The sequence below is a fragment of the Dermacentor andersoni genome, chromosome 3 (assembly GCF_023375885.2).
Source record: "Dermacentor andersoni chromosome 3, qqDerAnde1_hic_scaffold, whole genome shotgun sequence".
Taxonomy (NCBI): Eukaryota; Metazoa; Arthropoda; class Arachnida; order Ixodida; family Ixodidae; genus Dermacentor; species Dermacentor andersoni.
This window is the reverse complement of record NC_092816.1, coordinates 151825534-151842804: the sequence shown is the minus strand read 5'-3', so window position 1 is coordinate 151842804 and position 17271 is coordinate 151825534. Positions and strand designations below refer to the sequence as shown.

The window sequence follows — 17271 nt, the reverse complement described above, 5'->3', positions numbered from 1 at the left end:
CTACTAATGAAAGGGTTCATCTACTCACCCGACCGTGTCGTATGGCGTCTGCCAGCACCACGGCCGGCGCAAGCAGCAGCGGGTCGCGCGTCCCCTGGACGCGCTGCCTTCGCCGGGTCAGGTTGGCCACGAACAGCAGCAACTCGGAGATGCGGTCCAGCACACGCATGAGGAACTCGGAGAGCAGCAATCGCACCGTTGCCACCGCGGCAGCCATGACGTCGACTCTCGAAGTGCGCTGTACCGCTCGATCCTCGGGAGACCCGCCTGGGCGACGTTTCACGAAGCGTCAACCGAGAAACAGATTCCAAGGGTATACCGTATGCGTGACACTCAGGGCATCGGCGACGCAACTCGGCGGCGACAGTATTACCCGACGAATGCACTAGCACCCACTTCGCGGGGCACAGCCCACAGAAGTACACACGCACGCACGGCCGCGCCGAGGGATCAAACTTCGATCGCACGTCGGCGGCGCCCAAGACGTGATGCCGAGCGCATACGTCCGCACCGGGCAAATGCGTGAGCACTCGCTGACCAGCACCGAACACTAAGGAGTACGCGCGCAAACGCACAGAGTCCGTCGTGCGCGGTTAGGTGCAAAGCCAGTGCAGTCTTCTCCGGCAAGGCACACCGGCTTCAAAGAGTTGCGGAAGACGCCCCCGCGCGCACACGTAGAGTTCCAGAGCTGCGAGTCGAAGCGGGTCAGCGCGTGGCAGGGCGAAAGAAAGGAAAACGCGGAAGAGACTTCCTCGCTTATGTACGGCGAGGCCGGACGGAGGAGACAGGTCCCAGGTGACGAGAAAGAGATGCCCCACTGCTCCGGCGAGCGCAGCACTCAGATATAACGGCGAAACCAACCGACCGACCGACCGACCGCGAGCGCGCGCTCTCTCTCACTTCTCCCGGCGTCAGTTGGAGGGAGAGTTCCGGACTGGCGGCCTCGGCTAGCCGAACTCCGCTAGCGCTTCGCGTCAGCGCGCCGGCGCGCCCGCAGGGAGAAGGGTCGCTCTCTCTCTCTCTCTCTCTCCATCTCACTGTGTGTTAGTGTGTCGGCGGTGCACCTGTATAGGTCGCCGTCGCGTGTCTCTGAAACTCCCCTGTCCTCGCAACCACAGCTCAGGAGACGAAATAGAAATACTGTTCGGGAGGGAAGGTAGAACGCGGCTGCTCCGCAGACTTCAGTGTCGCCAAGCTGACCTTAAAGTCACGTCGCGCTAAGATAGAGCGGAACATCCCTTGGCACGTGTCAAGTGCCGATCGTCTGCACTCGTCCGCTTGGCCTCGATGTCGATGCTATCTTCGTATTCCTGTATTCATAGTTATATTACGAGAAGCCAACAAAGACACCAAGGAAAACATAGGGGAAATTACTTGTACTTACTAATTGAATCAAAGAAGTCAAAAATAATGAAGGAATGACACTAACTTTTCCTCGGCGTCTTGTTCCCTTTCAGACCCGGAAAGCCATGCCACATTCTCAATCAGCGACGGCTTATACGCACAATTATTTGTAAACACATACCGCGTAGTACTCGCGTAAAACGTGCTTGATGGCTCGCATTTCGTTGCCGTGGGACAGCTCGTCGCATTTCAGCGGAATTATTCAAAAAAAAAGTTACCGGCACGATGTCTCAGGCTTCACATTTATTACCATTAGCTAAAGGTACTCGACCTCGAAATCCTAGCAAGAGTACTGGAAAGCGCCAGGGCTCCCTGAATAAGTTAGTATAAAATTTTAAAAACCTTAAAGACTTACAATATATGGCTCGGTTTCAGTATGCCTCATAGTGTCTTTATCCACGAGGTGCATAGTTCATGACGTCATCATACACTGGCTCGCACCCTTCTGCGACTACTGCTATTCGCACACGCGAGCGCAGTCAGAAAAAGCGCGCAGCACTCGCATTTATGTATTTATTTTTACAAGCAACTTCATCATGCCTAGCCATAAAACCACGCGATGTCATCAAATTTTGCTCTTTGTGTCATGGACGTCAGTTCTTGCATTGCCAAGCCGACTTTAATAGAAACTACGGTATTATTTTTGTCATTATTTGTACTCCCTACGAAGAAGTTTGCGGATATGTTTCTACAGGTACGACCATATGTGTAAGTATACACCTCTAGAAAACGTACTCAAGAGAGGAACTTCAGTGTTCAATAATGAAAAGCTGGGCTTGTTGGAATGTTTAGCTTAGATGTCATTTAACTGCTCGGACAAGGTTGCTTCTGCAATTCCAAGGATGCCGATTACAGCGAAATCCCTGCAATTTGACATCTCTAAATTCGAATTGACGGAAAATTGACAGTTGGTTGCTGCAGAGACGCATAGCATAGACACAGGGGAAAGTTCCCGCAAATTTGAACTCCGAAGCCAAAGCGATGGTTACTTCGAAAAAAAAAATTATCGCTAACGCATGGCGTAACGCATCTTATTACATTATTACCGCCCTTACAATGCTAACGCATGGTAATGCGTTAGCATTGAATAGCGACATAAGGTATTGCCAAGGTCGAAGCGAGTTATGTATGAGGCGTTTACTGCAGCAAAACTCCTTTTTCGCGTTTCCGCAAGAATAGTCGGCGCCATCTAGCGCCGCCGCCGCGAAGCGTGCGCGTGACCTGTGAAAAGCATAGCGCGCCGGTGCGTGCGGACGCTGAGATACGCGTCATGCGACCAACCGGGCTTTTCTCTCGCGCTTCATTGTGAACAAGCTGCGCCACGTAGTGGCGCTGCCGAGACGTCCACGCGTAGCCTCCGAGACGAGAAGCGTGGCGCGTCGGTGCCTGCGAACGCTGAGAATTGTTCCCTCGCTTGTCGCACAATCAGTGGCACGTACTCAGCGACCCAAGGTGGCGGAAAGTTGATTGGAAATCGTCACATAGCCAATGCATCGAGTTGCTGTCCTTAAAGGGACACTAAAGCGAAACAATAAATCAGTTTAGACTAATGCAGCATTGTTTGAGAACCCTGTAGGCAGTCATTTCAAAAAAAATTGTTTATTAGATGAGAAAATGAAGGTCCAAGTATGAGTATTTGAATTTCGCGCCAGAGCCCCAGTGCCGGCACGTCAGCGTGACGTCAGGGATTCCAAAGTATGTTTTAGCATTTGGGCCGCGTTGGCTGAATAAAGGTTCCCGAAACTTTCCATGTTTAATATTTGGTTCCTTTAGAACACAATGTAGTCAATCTGTACCGCTATATATAATTAGTAGGCCCTAGAAGATGCCATCAAAATCCAAGACGTCACAGGCCCCAGGTGCGGAAACTTAAGTAGGCGTCGCCACCCGTATTTCGTTCTTGCGCTTTTTCTGGTTTACCAAACGTCTTATTGTTGTAAGAGTGGTGTTTTTGGTGTTGTAGGACGGTAATTTACTGATGCAGAAGAAATCATTTTTCACTTTAGTGTCCCTTTAAGGATCTATTGTGACGTGGGTTCCAATCTGCTAAGCATCGGAGAAATTTAAGGGATCTATTTCGTCGATGTAGGATGGAAATTTCTCAGTGGCACATGCCTAGTTACCCAAGTTGGCCTCAAAGAGGTTCATTGAAGAGAAGCACAGACCGAATGGGACATGTACCAAGAGGTCCAAGCCAGCATAAAAGAGCTTCTTCGAACAGCGGTGCTTACCCAGTACCTTGTAGCGCCCACTGACGCCATTACGCGCACACGCTAAAGGTCGGCGCTCTCGATCGGCACTTCAAATGTGAGGGAAAGGAAGTCAGGCGGCTTGGCGGTGTAAGCGCAGCACGCGCTAGTCCATTCTAAGAGCCTGCTACGCTGCTCCACTGGTTCTGGCGCTCCGCTGCAAGCCCTCCGTTCGCAACATTGGTGACCCGGACGTGACTATGGACTACGAGATGATCGACCACAGCAACCTACCGCCCTCAGGCAACCTTCCGCCTGACGCTACCTCGCGCCCACATGACATCGCAACTCTACTGCTTCGCCTGCCCACGTTCTGGCGCAAGCACCCACATGTTTGGTTTACGCAGGTCGAAGCCTCCTTCTATCTGCACCACCTCGGAGATTTCTCGGTATCGCTACTTACTTGCCAACATGTCTCCTGAGGTTGCTCACGAGGTAGCGGACGTCATCGCTGCCTCTTTAGTGGATGCTCCTTACCACAAACTGAAGCAGAACACTTTAGACCGCACCACGGCGTCTGGGAGCGCGCCTCCAGCACCTGTGCACTTCCCAGCAGCCCTTCCGAGCTGCTGAACAGCATGCGACGGCTCCTGGCTCAAGCAACGTCGACGCGAACGGTGCGCTGTTCAAGGAGCTCTTCCTGCAACGCTTGCCGCAGTCAACCCGCCTTGTCTTGACCGCTGCAGGAGACTTGACCTTCGAGCGCCTAGCCCAGCTCGCTGATCGAGTCCACGACGCGACTTCTCCTTCTGTCGCCGCCCTCTCTTCAACACCAAAGTCCTCTGCGATGGCCCGCTTAGAGTCCCGGATCGACCAGCTCGCCGTCTTTACCGTACCGGTGCCCTTCAGAAATCCTCTCCTGACCAGCGCGGCTCTGCCTGACGCCCCAGCCGCAGTCCTATTTCACCGAGCAGTCCCCGCTCGCGCTGTCCTCGAAGCTCGCCTATTGCCTGGTACCATCGCACTTTCCAGCACCGCGGCCGCCAGTGTAAGTGGTTGGGAAATGCACTGCAAGATCACTGATGGCGGCATGTGACCTCGCCTGAAAAATGCCTGCCTTTTAATTGTCATGGATCGCATTTCTGGCCTGCGCTTCCTTGTATACACTGGTGCCTAGATAAGCAAACTGCCGTCCTCCAAGCGTGACCGCGCTTCTAAATCACCTGGTACTGCGCTCTGCACCGCGAACCCTACCTGCATCGCCACGTATAGTCTACGGTCTCTCGCTCTCGACCTTGGCCTGCCGCGCACGTTCCGGTGGGTCTTCATCGTAGACGACGTCAATCAGCCTATCCTCGGCTCTGACTTCATGACCCATCTCGACCTCGACGTCAGCACGCGCCGCCGTCGCCTGATTGACAGCAAGACGCGACTTTCCATCCCTGAAGTTATGTCTGCTGTCGCTCCCACTGGCGTCTGCACGCTGACTCCACCATGCCCGTACGCTCGATTCCCCGAAGGCCTTCCTGAGGGGACGAGGTACTGCAATTTAAATCAGCCGCCCAAGCACAGCCTAACCCACGACATTGTCACGCGTGGTCCACCCGTCGCAGCTCGTCCAAAGAGCCTCTTCGGTCAGCGTCTGGCCATAGTTAAACGGGAATTCGAGAACATGCTCCAGCTGGGTATCATTGGCCCTTCGTCCAACAGTTGGGCATCCCCACTTCATCTGATGTCAAGAACCGAGTAACTAGCGTCCGTGCGGCGGCTACCGAATGCTCAATGCTCAAATGGTCCACGATAGCTATTCCCTTCAACACATTCAAGATTTGACAGGCCACTTGGAAAGGAGCCAAATCTTTATTAAAGTCATGGAGGAAGGAAACCATAGGAGAGGCCCTGGCCAGCACGGATATTTTGGAGGAAGTGTGGCAGGATCACGTGCTGTTTTTCGCAAGGGAGCACTGAGACTGGTAACCCAAACGTTAACGTTGCCATAGCAACCGTGCTCCTGAAGCTCACGTTGCTGCACTAGGCCTCTGAAAAAGTGAGGTACGTTTTTTTCGGAGTGGGTCTTTCTTACAGCAGAGTCTGTTCGGAAGGCATGCAGACTTCGGAGTGTGCTGTGTAAGCTTGAAACATGTTCTGATTGTCTATGAGTGTCAGTGTCAGCCAGCAACAGAGACACTCAAGTAATCACGGCACGGGTCTTCGTCGTCGTCTTCAACGCGCCACGGAAAATCAGAGGAGTGCGTCTGCTTCACTAAAGCTGTTACAGAAGTTTCGTAGCTTTGTTCTAACGCGCGTCGGCAACACGCACTTCTGGTGGCTCACAGCAATGCAAGTTCAAAGCTCGCGCCTATCTGCTCCGGCGAGCTGACTGGAGGCGCAAATGGAGATGGCACACCAACATGGCTGCATATCCGGCTTCAAAAACATGACGTCAGAGCCTATCCTATTTTGTTTCTTTCCTCCGTGGGTAAAGTGAACCTTCTGAAGGCAAAGGGTCCCCGTTGAGCGTGCCGATATCCAGAAGACGGCCATTACTGCACTCTTCTGCCTGTTTGAGTATGTGTATATGCCCTTTAGGTTACGCAACGCAGCTCAAACGTTCCAACGATTCATTGCCGAGGTAGCGTGCGGGCTCCCGGCTGTGTTTGCCTTCATCGACAACATCCTCGTCGCGAGTTCCGGTCCACAAGGCTATGAGCGCCACCTTCGGGAACTCTTTCACCGCATTCAACAACCAGAAATTCGTCTTTGGGTTTTCCGAGCTCGAATTCTTGAGTCACCACATCTCGGCGCTGGGAATTCGTCAGGTGCCCTCCCATGTCCAGGTCGTGCAAGACTTTCCAGCACCCAATACCCTACGCCCACTGTGTGAGTTACTGGGCCTAGGGAATTTCTCGCGGCGCTTTATCCGCACTACGCACAGCTTCTGTTCCAATTCATAGTAAGGTTTGTTACAACGCAACACAAGACAAGGACAAAAGAAGGTATGTAACGACGACACAGCGCTGTGTGACCTTCTTTTATCCTTGTCTTGTGGTGCGCGATAACGAACCTTACTATGAATCCCAACCAACGGGCCCGACTTGCCGTCTTTCTGCTCAAATTGACTGACCGTCTTAAGACGACCAAGGGCTCCTCATCCGTGATTTCCTGGTCTCCCGAAGCTCAAGCTGCTTTCAGGGCTTCTAAACAAGCCGTCTCCGATTCGGTGCTTATCATCCACCTGAGAACTAGCATGCCTGGTCGCATTATGGTGTATGCTTCCAGTGTGGCCATTGGTGTTGTTCTCCAGCAGCAAATCGATTTCAAGTGGCATCCAGTGGGCTTCTTCTGTCAGAAGCTCCAACCTGCCGAGACTCGCTACAGTTTTTAACCGCGGGCTGCTCGCTATCTACTGCACCACCCAGCACTTCCGGAGTTTCTTGGAGGGGGCGCCATTTTATATTCTAAGCGACCTCTGGTGTATGTCTCCAGTACAAACTCTTCCAAGTATTTCGCACGTGAACTTCAACCGGCCTATATATCGGAGTTCACTACGGATATCCGGCACATCAAATGCACCGAAAACGAGGCAGCTGATACACTCGCCCGCACCACCTCCTTCAGCACTTCCACATCAACTGTGGAGTGCCAACTTGTACCTCAGGCGCAGATTGAAGACCCCGAGCTTCATGCGCTGCGTGACCAGCCCCGTTCCCTCCGTCTACAACTCGTTCGTCATCTGCTTGTGTCTGGCTCACTCTGGCGTGACATGTCAACGGCTACGCCTGGCCCCTTCCTTCATTCCAGCTGTCTTCCGTCAAGCAGTGTTACAATCCCTTCACGACATGCGCCATCCGAGCCACGCAACGCCTCGTTAGACAGCGCTACGCCTGGCCAAGCATTAACGTTATTACAGCGATGTTCGCCAGTGGGCACGTTCGTGTCTCGCGTGCCAGACCAACAAAGCGACCCGTCTCACGCAGTCTTTCTTGCTACCTGGCTGTCGCTTTGACCTCGTCCATCTTCATTTTGGTTGGACCACTTCCTCCCTCTCACGACTGCCGGTGCATTCTAACAATGACTGACCGCTTCAGCCACTGGCCCGAAGCCATGCCCATTCCTGGCATCACTGCGGAAACCGTCGCCGAAGCCTTCCTTTCAGCATAAGCTTCCCGCTTCGGCTGCCCCCGCATTGTGACCACTTATCGCGGCCGGAAATTTGACTGTACTATGTTCCCTCAATCGCCTACCTTGGCGCTAAACACTGCCGTAACACCGCATATCATCGCTGCTCCACCGCCAGCTCAAGGCTGCCCTCACTGCTCGCCTAGATCGGGAGCACTGGATCCACTACCTTCCTATGGTGCTTTTCAGCCTACGCGCTGTCTTTCGTCGCGACCTTGGCTGTTCTCCGGCCGAACTCGTCTATGGTGCACCTCTGCGGCTTCCTGGAGACTCGCTCGTTCGGCCCCCTCGCCCCAGCCACTGCAGAGCCTTCATGCCTTACAGGACTGCATTGAGCAACTGCGCCCCATCCAGCCTTGAGCTTCGGACCACAGCATCTTTGTGCATCCGGGCCTTGCGTCTGCGACCCACATTTTTCTCGGACGAGACGCTGTAAAGGCACTTCTTACACCCTCCTACAATGGGCCGTATGGTGTCCTCCACAAGACGCCGAAGTCCGCCACCATCTTATTCAATGGTCGCGAAAAGGTAGTCTAATTACACTGCCCCAAACTGGCCTGCCTCGAGACGTCTCCCACGGAGCTCTCGGCGGATTTCGCCGGTGTATCCGCGGATCTGCATATAACCAAGACAGCACCGTCTCAACTTCGTCTACGAGTAAATTTCGCCGTTCCGTCTAGGCGCGGGCCCCTGTAGCGCCCACCGACGCCGCTACGCGCGCACCCTAAAGTTCGGCGCTCTCGGTGGGCACTGCAAAAGATTAGGAAAATAAAGTTGGGCGGCGCGTGCTTGCTGCAATCGCTCGATTCGTGACAACCACATTTACAGCGACTCACGTCGGCGTGAAACAGCTTCGTTGAATAGAGGCACGTATATGCACATCGGTACATGCTAGGTGGCCCAAGTTGATCCGATGGTTGATTTCGAACCGTGTTACCTCAGCACAGTAGCCCGACGAGCTAACTTTCGACCACAGAGTACCCAGTGCCCCGGGTAGGCTGTAAGACGGTTAGATACAAGTGTATATAGAAACAGATATGTAGATAGCCCCCGAATAGTGCATCAAGTACCCAAAGAATGAAGAACTTCCTCTCACACCTTACGGTATCCTGTTCCTTCTTTTAGAAAAGACAATCAGTAATACACCATATGATTTGTTTATGCTATTAGGACTCTATTCAGTATGAAGAAGCCACACGTTGGACAGCCATGCCGAGCCACCTCGCTCGATGAGTTCTGTCTTTCGAGAGGAGGCTGCTCAAGTGCGTAGTGCGGTTGGAACTTTCGATCCAGTTACTGAGTGGATTTCGCATCCGGACGCTTGTCTGTGTTTGCTTCATTTTTGAACTTTTATTGGACTGTGTAGCACATGTGCGTTCGTATACCGCGTGTGTGTCTAAACATAACTTAAATAAGGTTCGCATTGTATTACTAATATTTCCATGCAATAAAGAGAAAAAAAGGGTGATCATGGCCTAATGGTCTTACCACAGGGGTTCTTTGCTCGACAGCAGAATTTCATTTACACTGTCGGTCACACATTACTTTTTTCTTACTAAAGCGTGGCGATACAGAAACCTGCGTGCCGCAAAGAACCAAGAAGGAGCCAAGGAATGATTCGCATTAAATAAACAATAGTTTTGTTTTGACACACCGGCTCAACACCAAAATTAGCGAAGCGAGTCGATTCAATTGTGGCTGCCTCCGCTCATAAGTTCGTGATGTCACGGCACGAAAGAACCGAGAACAAAAGAATGAAGCAGAGCACGTGTCGCGCCGCGCTTCCTTGGTCTTGTTTGCATCGTATTCGTGCCTTGAAATGAGGAGCATCACAATGTAGGAATATTTTCCTTTTATTTTCAATCCTGCCACTCTCGTATGGTACCACGTCAGGTGGGCAAATAATTAATGGTACATGGAAGGAAATGTTTTCTGTGAGTACACGTCGCACTGCTATCTGAATAACGGAAGAGAAGCAATATAACACAGATTACTGTTTCTCCGGCCGGACAACGCAGTAAAGCTCCATGAAAAGCAATAATGCTCTATTACTTACATTTTAATACCATCAAAGTAAAAAAGAAGAAGTGAGGCGTGCAGACAGGACACAAGAGTAGAGAAGTGGACAACACGAACGCCGACTATCAACTGAAGGGAGCACTGAGGCGAAAAAAGAAAGAAGACACAAAACTCATCTGCGCGAACTCAGGAATGGTAACACCACGTGTCAGTCGGGTACACGTGCCGGTCTACGTGAAAGATAACTGTTGAGGCACTTAATCTCTTCCTTATGTAAAGTAATCGAAGGCTGACTCACGCGCGCACTTCCACCATTATAGATATGCCATGCCTCCACCATAAGACGCGTATCTTCATTCTTATGCCTGTACAATATCGCGCATTGATCTAACTCTGGCGTACAGTTACAATCTCGGCAATGTAGCGAAAGATTAGAAGGCGATCCACCGATTAACGACTTTTTATGTTCCATTTGCCTCTAATTGATACACCGTCCCGTTTGCCCTACGTAGAACTGGCCACAGCTAAGGAGATTCATTTGCGCAAGCTCAGGAATGTTAACACCACGTGTCACCATTCGTACGTTCCAGCTCCAGTTCTACCAGTTCTACGTAGGGCAAACGGGACGGTGTATCAATCAGAGGCTAATGGAACCTAAAAGGTCGTTCACCGGTGGATCGCCTTCTAATCTTTCGCTACATTGCCGAGATTGTAACTGCACGCCAGAGTTAGATGAATGCGCGATATTGTACAGGCATAAGAATGAAGATACGCGTCTTATGGTGGAGGCATGGCATATCTATAATGGTGGAAGTGCGCGCGTGAGGCAGCCTTCGATTACTTTACATAAGGAAGAGATTATGTGCCTTAACAGTTATCTCTCCCGTAGACCGGCACGTGTACCCGACTGGCACGTGGTGTTACCATTCCTGAGCTTGCGCAGATGAGTTTTGTGTCTTCTTTCTTTTTTCGCCTCAGTGCTCCCTTCAGTTGATAGTCGGCGTTCGTGTTGTCCACTTCTCTACTCTTGTGTCCTGTCTGCACGCCTCACTTCTTTTTTGCATAATGAATCCTTACCAACTAGCTCAGCTTTCTGTCGTTCTAAGCATCAAAGTAAAATATCTGTCATCCACCGGAGCTGTAGCAGGAAGCTATAAAGGAAACTGTAAGGGTTTCTCAAAAAGAAAACCTCGCTGTTGAAGCGAAAAATGATGCAGAAACTCCACTGGATTTGTATAAGTATGCGTAAGCGTTATGCCACTTGCTCATCTCTGCGCAGCCCGGTGTCATTATCAATCTGGTTAACTTGATCCGACCAGTATAAGCACTTATCAAGCCTTATCAATCGCTATCCACACTGTCAGACTACATCCGACCCGTATCGACCTTTCGGCTGTTATCCTTATCGGACTCGATCCAACTCTTATCAACCCTTATCGGCCGTTATCAGCCTTACCACAATCGATCCGATCCTTATCAATTCTTGTCTGTATTTATCAACCTTATTGGACATGATCCGATCCTTATCAGCTCTTATCAGCCCTTATCTACCTTATCGGACTTGATCCGACTCTTATCAACCCTCATCGGTTCTTAACAATCTTATCCGACCATTATAAGCCCTTGTCGCTCTTTAGCGCCTTATTCATCCACGTCGAACCGTTATCAACCATGATGAGACCCACACAACTCCTCATCGCTCCTCATCATCCTTATCAACTGGTTGACTGCTTACCTGCCTCTGTTGCGCGACGGGAAGTGCATGAGCCCTCTGAGGTCGGTGGCATTTCGGTCAGTTAAGGAACGCCCCAACGGGAGGCGCATCCAGCAAACACGGAAACGCATAGGGACAGTGGCGTGTTTGGCATTAAACTTTTGCAAAATCGGAATTTCCCTAATTTCTACAAAGCTCCAAGTGGGCTCTACGTATGGTCCTGAGTTTTATTACACCATCACCAAATCTTTAAAACAAAGCCTTCACAGAAACTGTACTCCTTTGACATTTATTTTGTACCGCCGGTACAACACATTCCAATGGTTCAGATATGGTCACCTTCTGCAAGCGTGGGTGTATTTTTGCATGACACTACTACTAATTCCATGCAATGGAGAAAAAAAAAGTTGCGGAGTCATTCCCCCTGTGAAGGTGGCTGACCTGCGAAGCTGCTATGGTGGAATAAATTATGTTGGTGTAGGGTTTTGTTTGTGCGTAACTATACAAATAATTATATATATGTAATGTATGCGAAATATAAAGAAAAAGCTCAGTGCCCTTCTACTTTGTGAAGGATGATCAGCGAAGCTGTGTACGTGAGTCCCTTAGGAGGAAGCTTTAGTTCGGGTGCTCCTATCTAAATACATGCAAAAGGAGAATTATTCTTTATCGGCAACCACTGCACCAAATTTGACAAACTTTGCTGCATTTAGAAGTTAAAATGTGGTGACTGCTCGTTTCGAATGTTTTATTTAGATCATCATTATTTGATTCAAATTAGCAAAAATCGAAAATTGTCAGAAAGCTAAACTATCAAGTTTACAACTCTCTCACTCAGGAAGGAAAAATTATATCACAATTCTGTGAATTGCATCTGTTAGTACATTTAAAGCAGACAAAATCGATACGTTATACATGTATTTTAAAAAATTCAGTAATACGGTAATACATCTTTTGCACAACCTTTGTACACAACGTTACAAATTCACGTAAGACATAAATTGACATATCGAATTTGTGCGCTTTGAATGATCTAATCGATACCTTTTACAGAACTGCGACATCTGTTTTTGACGCAGAGATATTGATTTATAAACTTCGTGCGCTTTTTTATAACTTTTGAATCTTTGCAAATGCATTCATAAAATTCAGGCTAAATCGTAATTCCGCTTTCAACAATCGCTATAATTTAACTTTCTCTCTCAAATACAACAAATTTCCTCAAGATCGGTCCAGGGGTTATCTCAGAAAAGCGTTTTTGCGTTTTACATGTATTTGAATAGCCCGTGTTGGAGTTGGGCCCGAGCTAAAGCTTCCTCTTAATGGCGAACTACACATCCGCCGCGGGTCGGCCCGGTATTGCACCATCTTCGGTATCGGCCCACGTATGAAAAAAAATGTTGTCCACGCGCGCACGCGATCCGCCACCTCCGAGCCATAGACAGCTTCGCTGTAATATCAGGCGCGCACAACGTCACGCCTGATGCATACACAGAGCTACCGGCGAAAGGCTTTTACGACACCGCTCTAAAGACGCAGGTGTTGTCGACGCAGCTGCGACGGAGCGCCGTTTAGACGCAGGTGGTGGTTAAACCGAGCTTCGACGCGCATGACGATATGCGTTGACCGGGGCACAGTCCAAAGCAGTGCACGAAACAAAACACGTTTGTTTGTAATTTGTGATCGAGAATATTTTCTTCTTAATTAGCTGAATGAAACTGGCACGGGCTATTTTATTCTGGCGGACAAACATGGGGCTGTCCGTTTCCCTCCCGTAAAGCCCATGCATTGACAGCAGACGGGAATTCCACAATATTTAGAACTTCACTGTGAACTACGTAATTCTGCGGTGTAATGTTAGAGTCTTCTTAGCGGCTAATTGTCATATAATTTGCTTCAGGATAGTTTCGATAAAACAAGAATTACAGCTCTTTATGTTACAATACTCCATCTGTAGATGCCCATGTATGGACAGCTGCAAGCGGGAATTCTGTAACGTTTACAACTTAACTGTGAACTAATTGTGACAAGTAAATGAAACTCGGCGCAATGATAGAGTCGTCTTAGCGGTCAATTTCTGTATAACTTTTTCCAAGACACCTACATTAGATTGAGAGCTACAGAGCATTCTCGCGAAAGTTGACTTTGCAGCAAGATTTTTCTGTTCGCCGCCACGATTTTTCCGTAGGGTAAACATCAACGGCTTCGCTGTGAAAAGTGGGTCTTTAGCCCACTCCAATAGGGAAAGTCAAGTTTGGAGGTTTGTTTGTATGTATGCGCCAAGTAGAGCATCTGACAGGGAGGACTACTTTCTCTCATTGACCCAGCACTTACGCACTGACTGTATATTGATTATCTTAGGTAACTTTAACTGTGTGTGTAGTGCACAAGATCGGTCGTCTACAAAGCAGCGCCACGATACAGGTGCTGACGTTTTGAATGCCATAATATGTGACTACCAGTTTCTTGATGTAGGGTAACACGAAAATTCCCATTTCGCTACACACACTTTCAAGGTATATGTATCGTTATCTATCCTCCCTATAATATACGGTTACAATCTGCACCCTGGGTTCTTCAATGATCCTTGCTTGGTGTCGGTTTGTTTTGGCAACAGGCAATTTCAATGTTCGCGGATGAGCTAGAATTTAAGGAATATAATATTATGTTACTCTCACATAATCCTTTTCTAAAGTGCGTCCCGGAAATTCTTATTAATTATAAAGTCGCAGTTCTTTATCTCTCTCTGCGCAGTGGGATATATTCAAGATAGTAGTTTGCTCAAGAAGCAACAAGCTTAAAGCTCAAGCGCACAAAGTCTTTGTGCGCTCTAACAGCTTCAAGATGCAAGTAAACCAACTAGCCCAATTATCCATTTTGTTACAAGAAGTTAAAATGACAGCCCTTGAAGAAGCTTCCATATCGTCTTTTGAGAAAAAAGGAAAATATAAAGAGTTGTGCGAGCTGCTAAACCTGCTACACGAACTTGAATGCCTGCATCCTGGCAAGTACATTGAAGACATTTGCGACATTAAGGCACAAATGCAGATAATGGACACTGAGAGATGCAGGGGCGCACTGGTCAGGCGTGTACTTGTCGGTATTTGGAGCAACAGCCTTGTAGTCGTTCGCTCGGTGATGAGCATCGGCATGCTCTGTCGAATCAAGTGCTCGAGATAAAGTATGCCGGAGTGATTGTTAATGGCTAGGCTACGAAAATGAAAGCGTTCACGGATCATTATGAAAATATTTTTCAGTGTCATAAATTTATTAGTAATGAAGCTGTAAGGGAAAATTTGTTTTATTACTGCCACAGCTCAGTCAAGAAGAATGTGATGGTGTAATTATTAGTAATGAAGCTGTAAGGGAAAATTTGTTTTATTACTGCCACAGCTCAGTCAAGAAGAATGTGATGGTGTTGATAGAGACATATGTATCACAGAAGTTGAAGCAACCATTGCTTCACTAGCGAAGGGCAAAACACCTCAGCCTGATGGTTTGAGTGCGGAATTTTATCAGTGGCTTTGCTCTATATTGGCTCCCTTTCTGCTCAAAGTGCAGGAAAAATCTTACCGCATTGGATACCTACCCGCCACCCTTTATCAAGGGCACACAGTGCTTATCCCAAAAAGCAATGGTGCAACTAAATTGCACAAAAGTCGTGGGATATCACCCAATATCACTTTGCAACGTGGATTATAAAATATTTGCGAAGACCTTAGCTAGTCGCCTTCAAGACGTAATTGAATCAGTGGTGGGTGCCCATAAAACATGTGGCATTAGAGGAAGATCAATCCAGACAAATATCCTCGTTGCGCGGTCTGTGCTGGAGTGTGTAGCAGACTGTCCAGGCTAATGGCACAAGGCTAATGATTAATGGTTGTCTAACCGAATCTGTCTACCTGAGGGGATCGGTAAAGCAAGGTTGTCCTTTGTTTCTTCTAATATTCGCTTTGCAATTAGAACCGCTTCGCGCACGCATTCTGAAAGTTCATGCCTTTCACGGGTTCAAATTATTATCCAACGAGATCCGCGTACTTGCCTATGCAGATGACATGGGCTTCTTTTGCGCTTACAAGAAAAGTGTAGAGAATGCCATCGCCATAACGCAACAGTTTCGCTCAGCTTCTGGTGCAGCAGTAAACATTGAGAAGAGTTAAGGGTTTCAATTCGGCCCATGGTGTACGATGCCAACCCACAGGTATTCAGTGGAGACAAGAATTTAAGTACTTGAATGTGCCTCTCTCTCAATATTACCGTAGTAATCCACATTAGTCAGCAGAAGTTGCAGAAGTACAACGTACGGTTAACAACTGGTAGGGATGGCAGTTGTTTATATTTAGCCGAGCTGAAGCCTGCAATGTGTTCTTAGCAGCCCGACTTACATATGTCCTCCAGATATTACACTGCTCGCGGCTTAGGTTGCAAGCTTTCCATCGTGTGTTTGCTAACTATGCATGGAGCTTACGTGTTGAGGCCATGCGACGTGATAACCTTTTTCCTCTTGAGAGTAGTGGTCTTGGCCTAGTTCACCTTTTTGTTAGGTAACTTGTCTCCCGGTTATTCCTCTTTCATGATGTAAACAGTCCATTTCTAAGAGAGATATTACAACTTCTAACTATCAATTACCTTCCGAAGATAATTGTCTACTCATTTGTAAGAGATGCACCACGGGCTTCTCGAAGGATGTTGTCGAAGGCTTTCACTTTCTTAAGGCTCGCTTTAGTATGGATTATATTTTCACTGCCTCCCGCAAAGAAATTTTTGCTGCACTCATACACACATTGTTTCCTGTTCCCCATTATCGTGCGCCTTACTTGAAATGTCATAACCTAAACGTGCTTAACCGCGTCCGTCGAATGATCATTCCAGATCCAGAGATGAAAACATTTTTCTTTAAGCTACATTCGGCAACCCTTCCTGTCAAAACCTGCTTAGAGAAAAGGGCCTGTTTCATGCCGTGGTCGACAAAGTGCCTCTTGTGTCCACATGCTGAAACGATTGGTCACTGTTTTGTAGATGGTAGAGATGCCGTATTCTTCCGGAACATTCTCCAAAGAACACTTAAAAAGATGTAGGTGTCGCACCATACGCAATTCGTTACTATCATTTAAAGATCCCTATGACCCACCATATGACGTGTTCATGGTATTTGGCCTGCGTAGTCTATGGCGCAGTATAATGCGTGACAGACACGCAGAATCACGGCGAAGCACTTGGTCGTTCTTTCAGCAATTTGTTGCCTACCTTCGTAGTCTGTGCGCTGCACAAGAAACAGCGCCGGACTGGGTGCCTTTATTGGACACTTGCACGTGCTTGCCTGACTTCTGAATGTGCATTTAGTCATATTAAATTTCGGTAACGCTTTGTTTTTCATTTTGCTGAAGATTCTTCTAACATTTAATAAAGAAAAAGTCGGTGTTTAGCTCCAGTGGGTAAGGCACTCGACTTCTGAGCGTGGGGTCGTAAGTTCGAAACTTACCAGCGCCAGCGTTTTCATGTTGACTTTTTTTTTTACAACTCTGGGGATTTCCAACAAGGCATATGTAGTGAAAAAAATATATACAGAAAGCACGTCAACGCACTACAAGTGTCGCGCAGGTACTGCAACACTGAGCTTGGTAATTTATTTTCCGTTATTTAATTTATTGTCCGTTGTGTGGTCGACTCACTCGGGTTTACTCAGATTGAGAGACGCAGGAAGATGAAGCACAGGTTCCGAGTGGTTCGAGTCCGAGTTGGTCGAGTTGAGCCTGTGTAAGTGTT

At 48.4% G+C, this 17271-nt stretch overlaps 1 protein-coding gene across 1 annotated transcript in view; it reads right to left on the bottom strand.

Moving 5' to 3' along the window:
• Positions 1-888, bottom strand: part of LOC126524621 (fatty-acid amide hydrolase 2-like) — a 62387-nt gene extending 61499 nt beyond the window's left edge. Inside the window, exon 1 of the mRNA XM_050172922.3 lies at positions 29-888. Within this exon, the coding sequence (XP_050028879.1) occupies positions 29-217 (189 nt within the window). The 5' untranslated portion in view covers positions 218-888. The remainder of the gene's footprint in view (positions 1-28) is intronic.
• Positions 889-17271: the final 16383 nt, after the last annotated feature.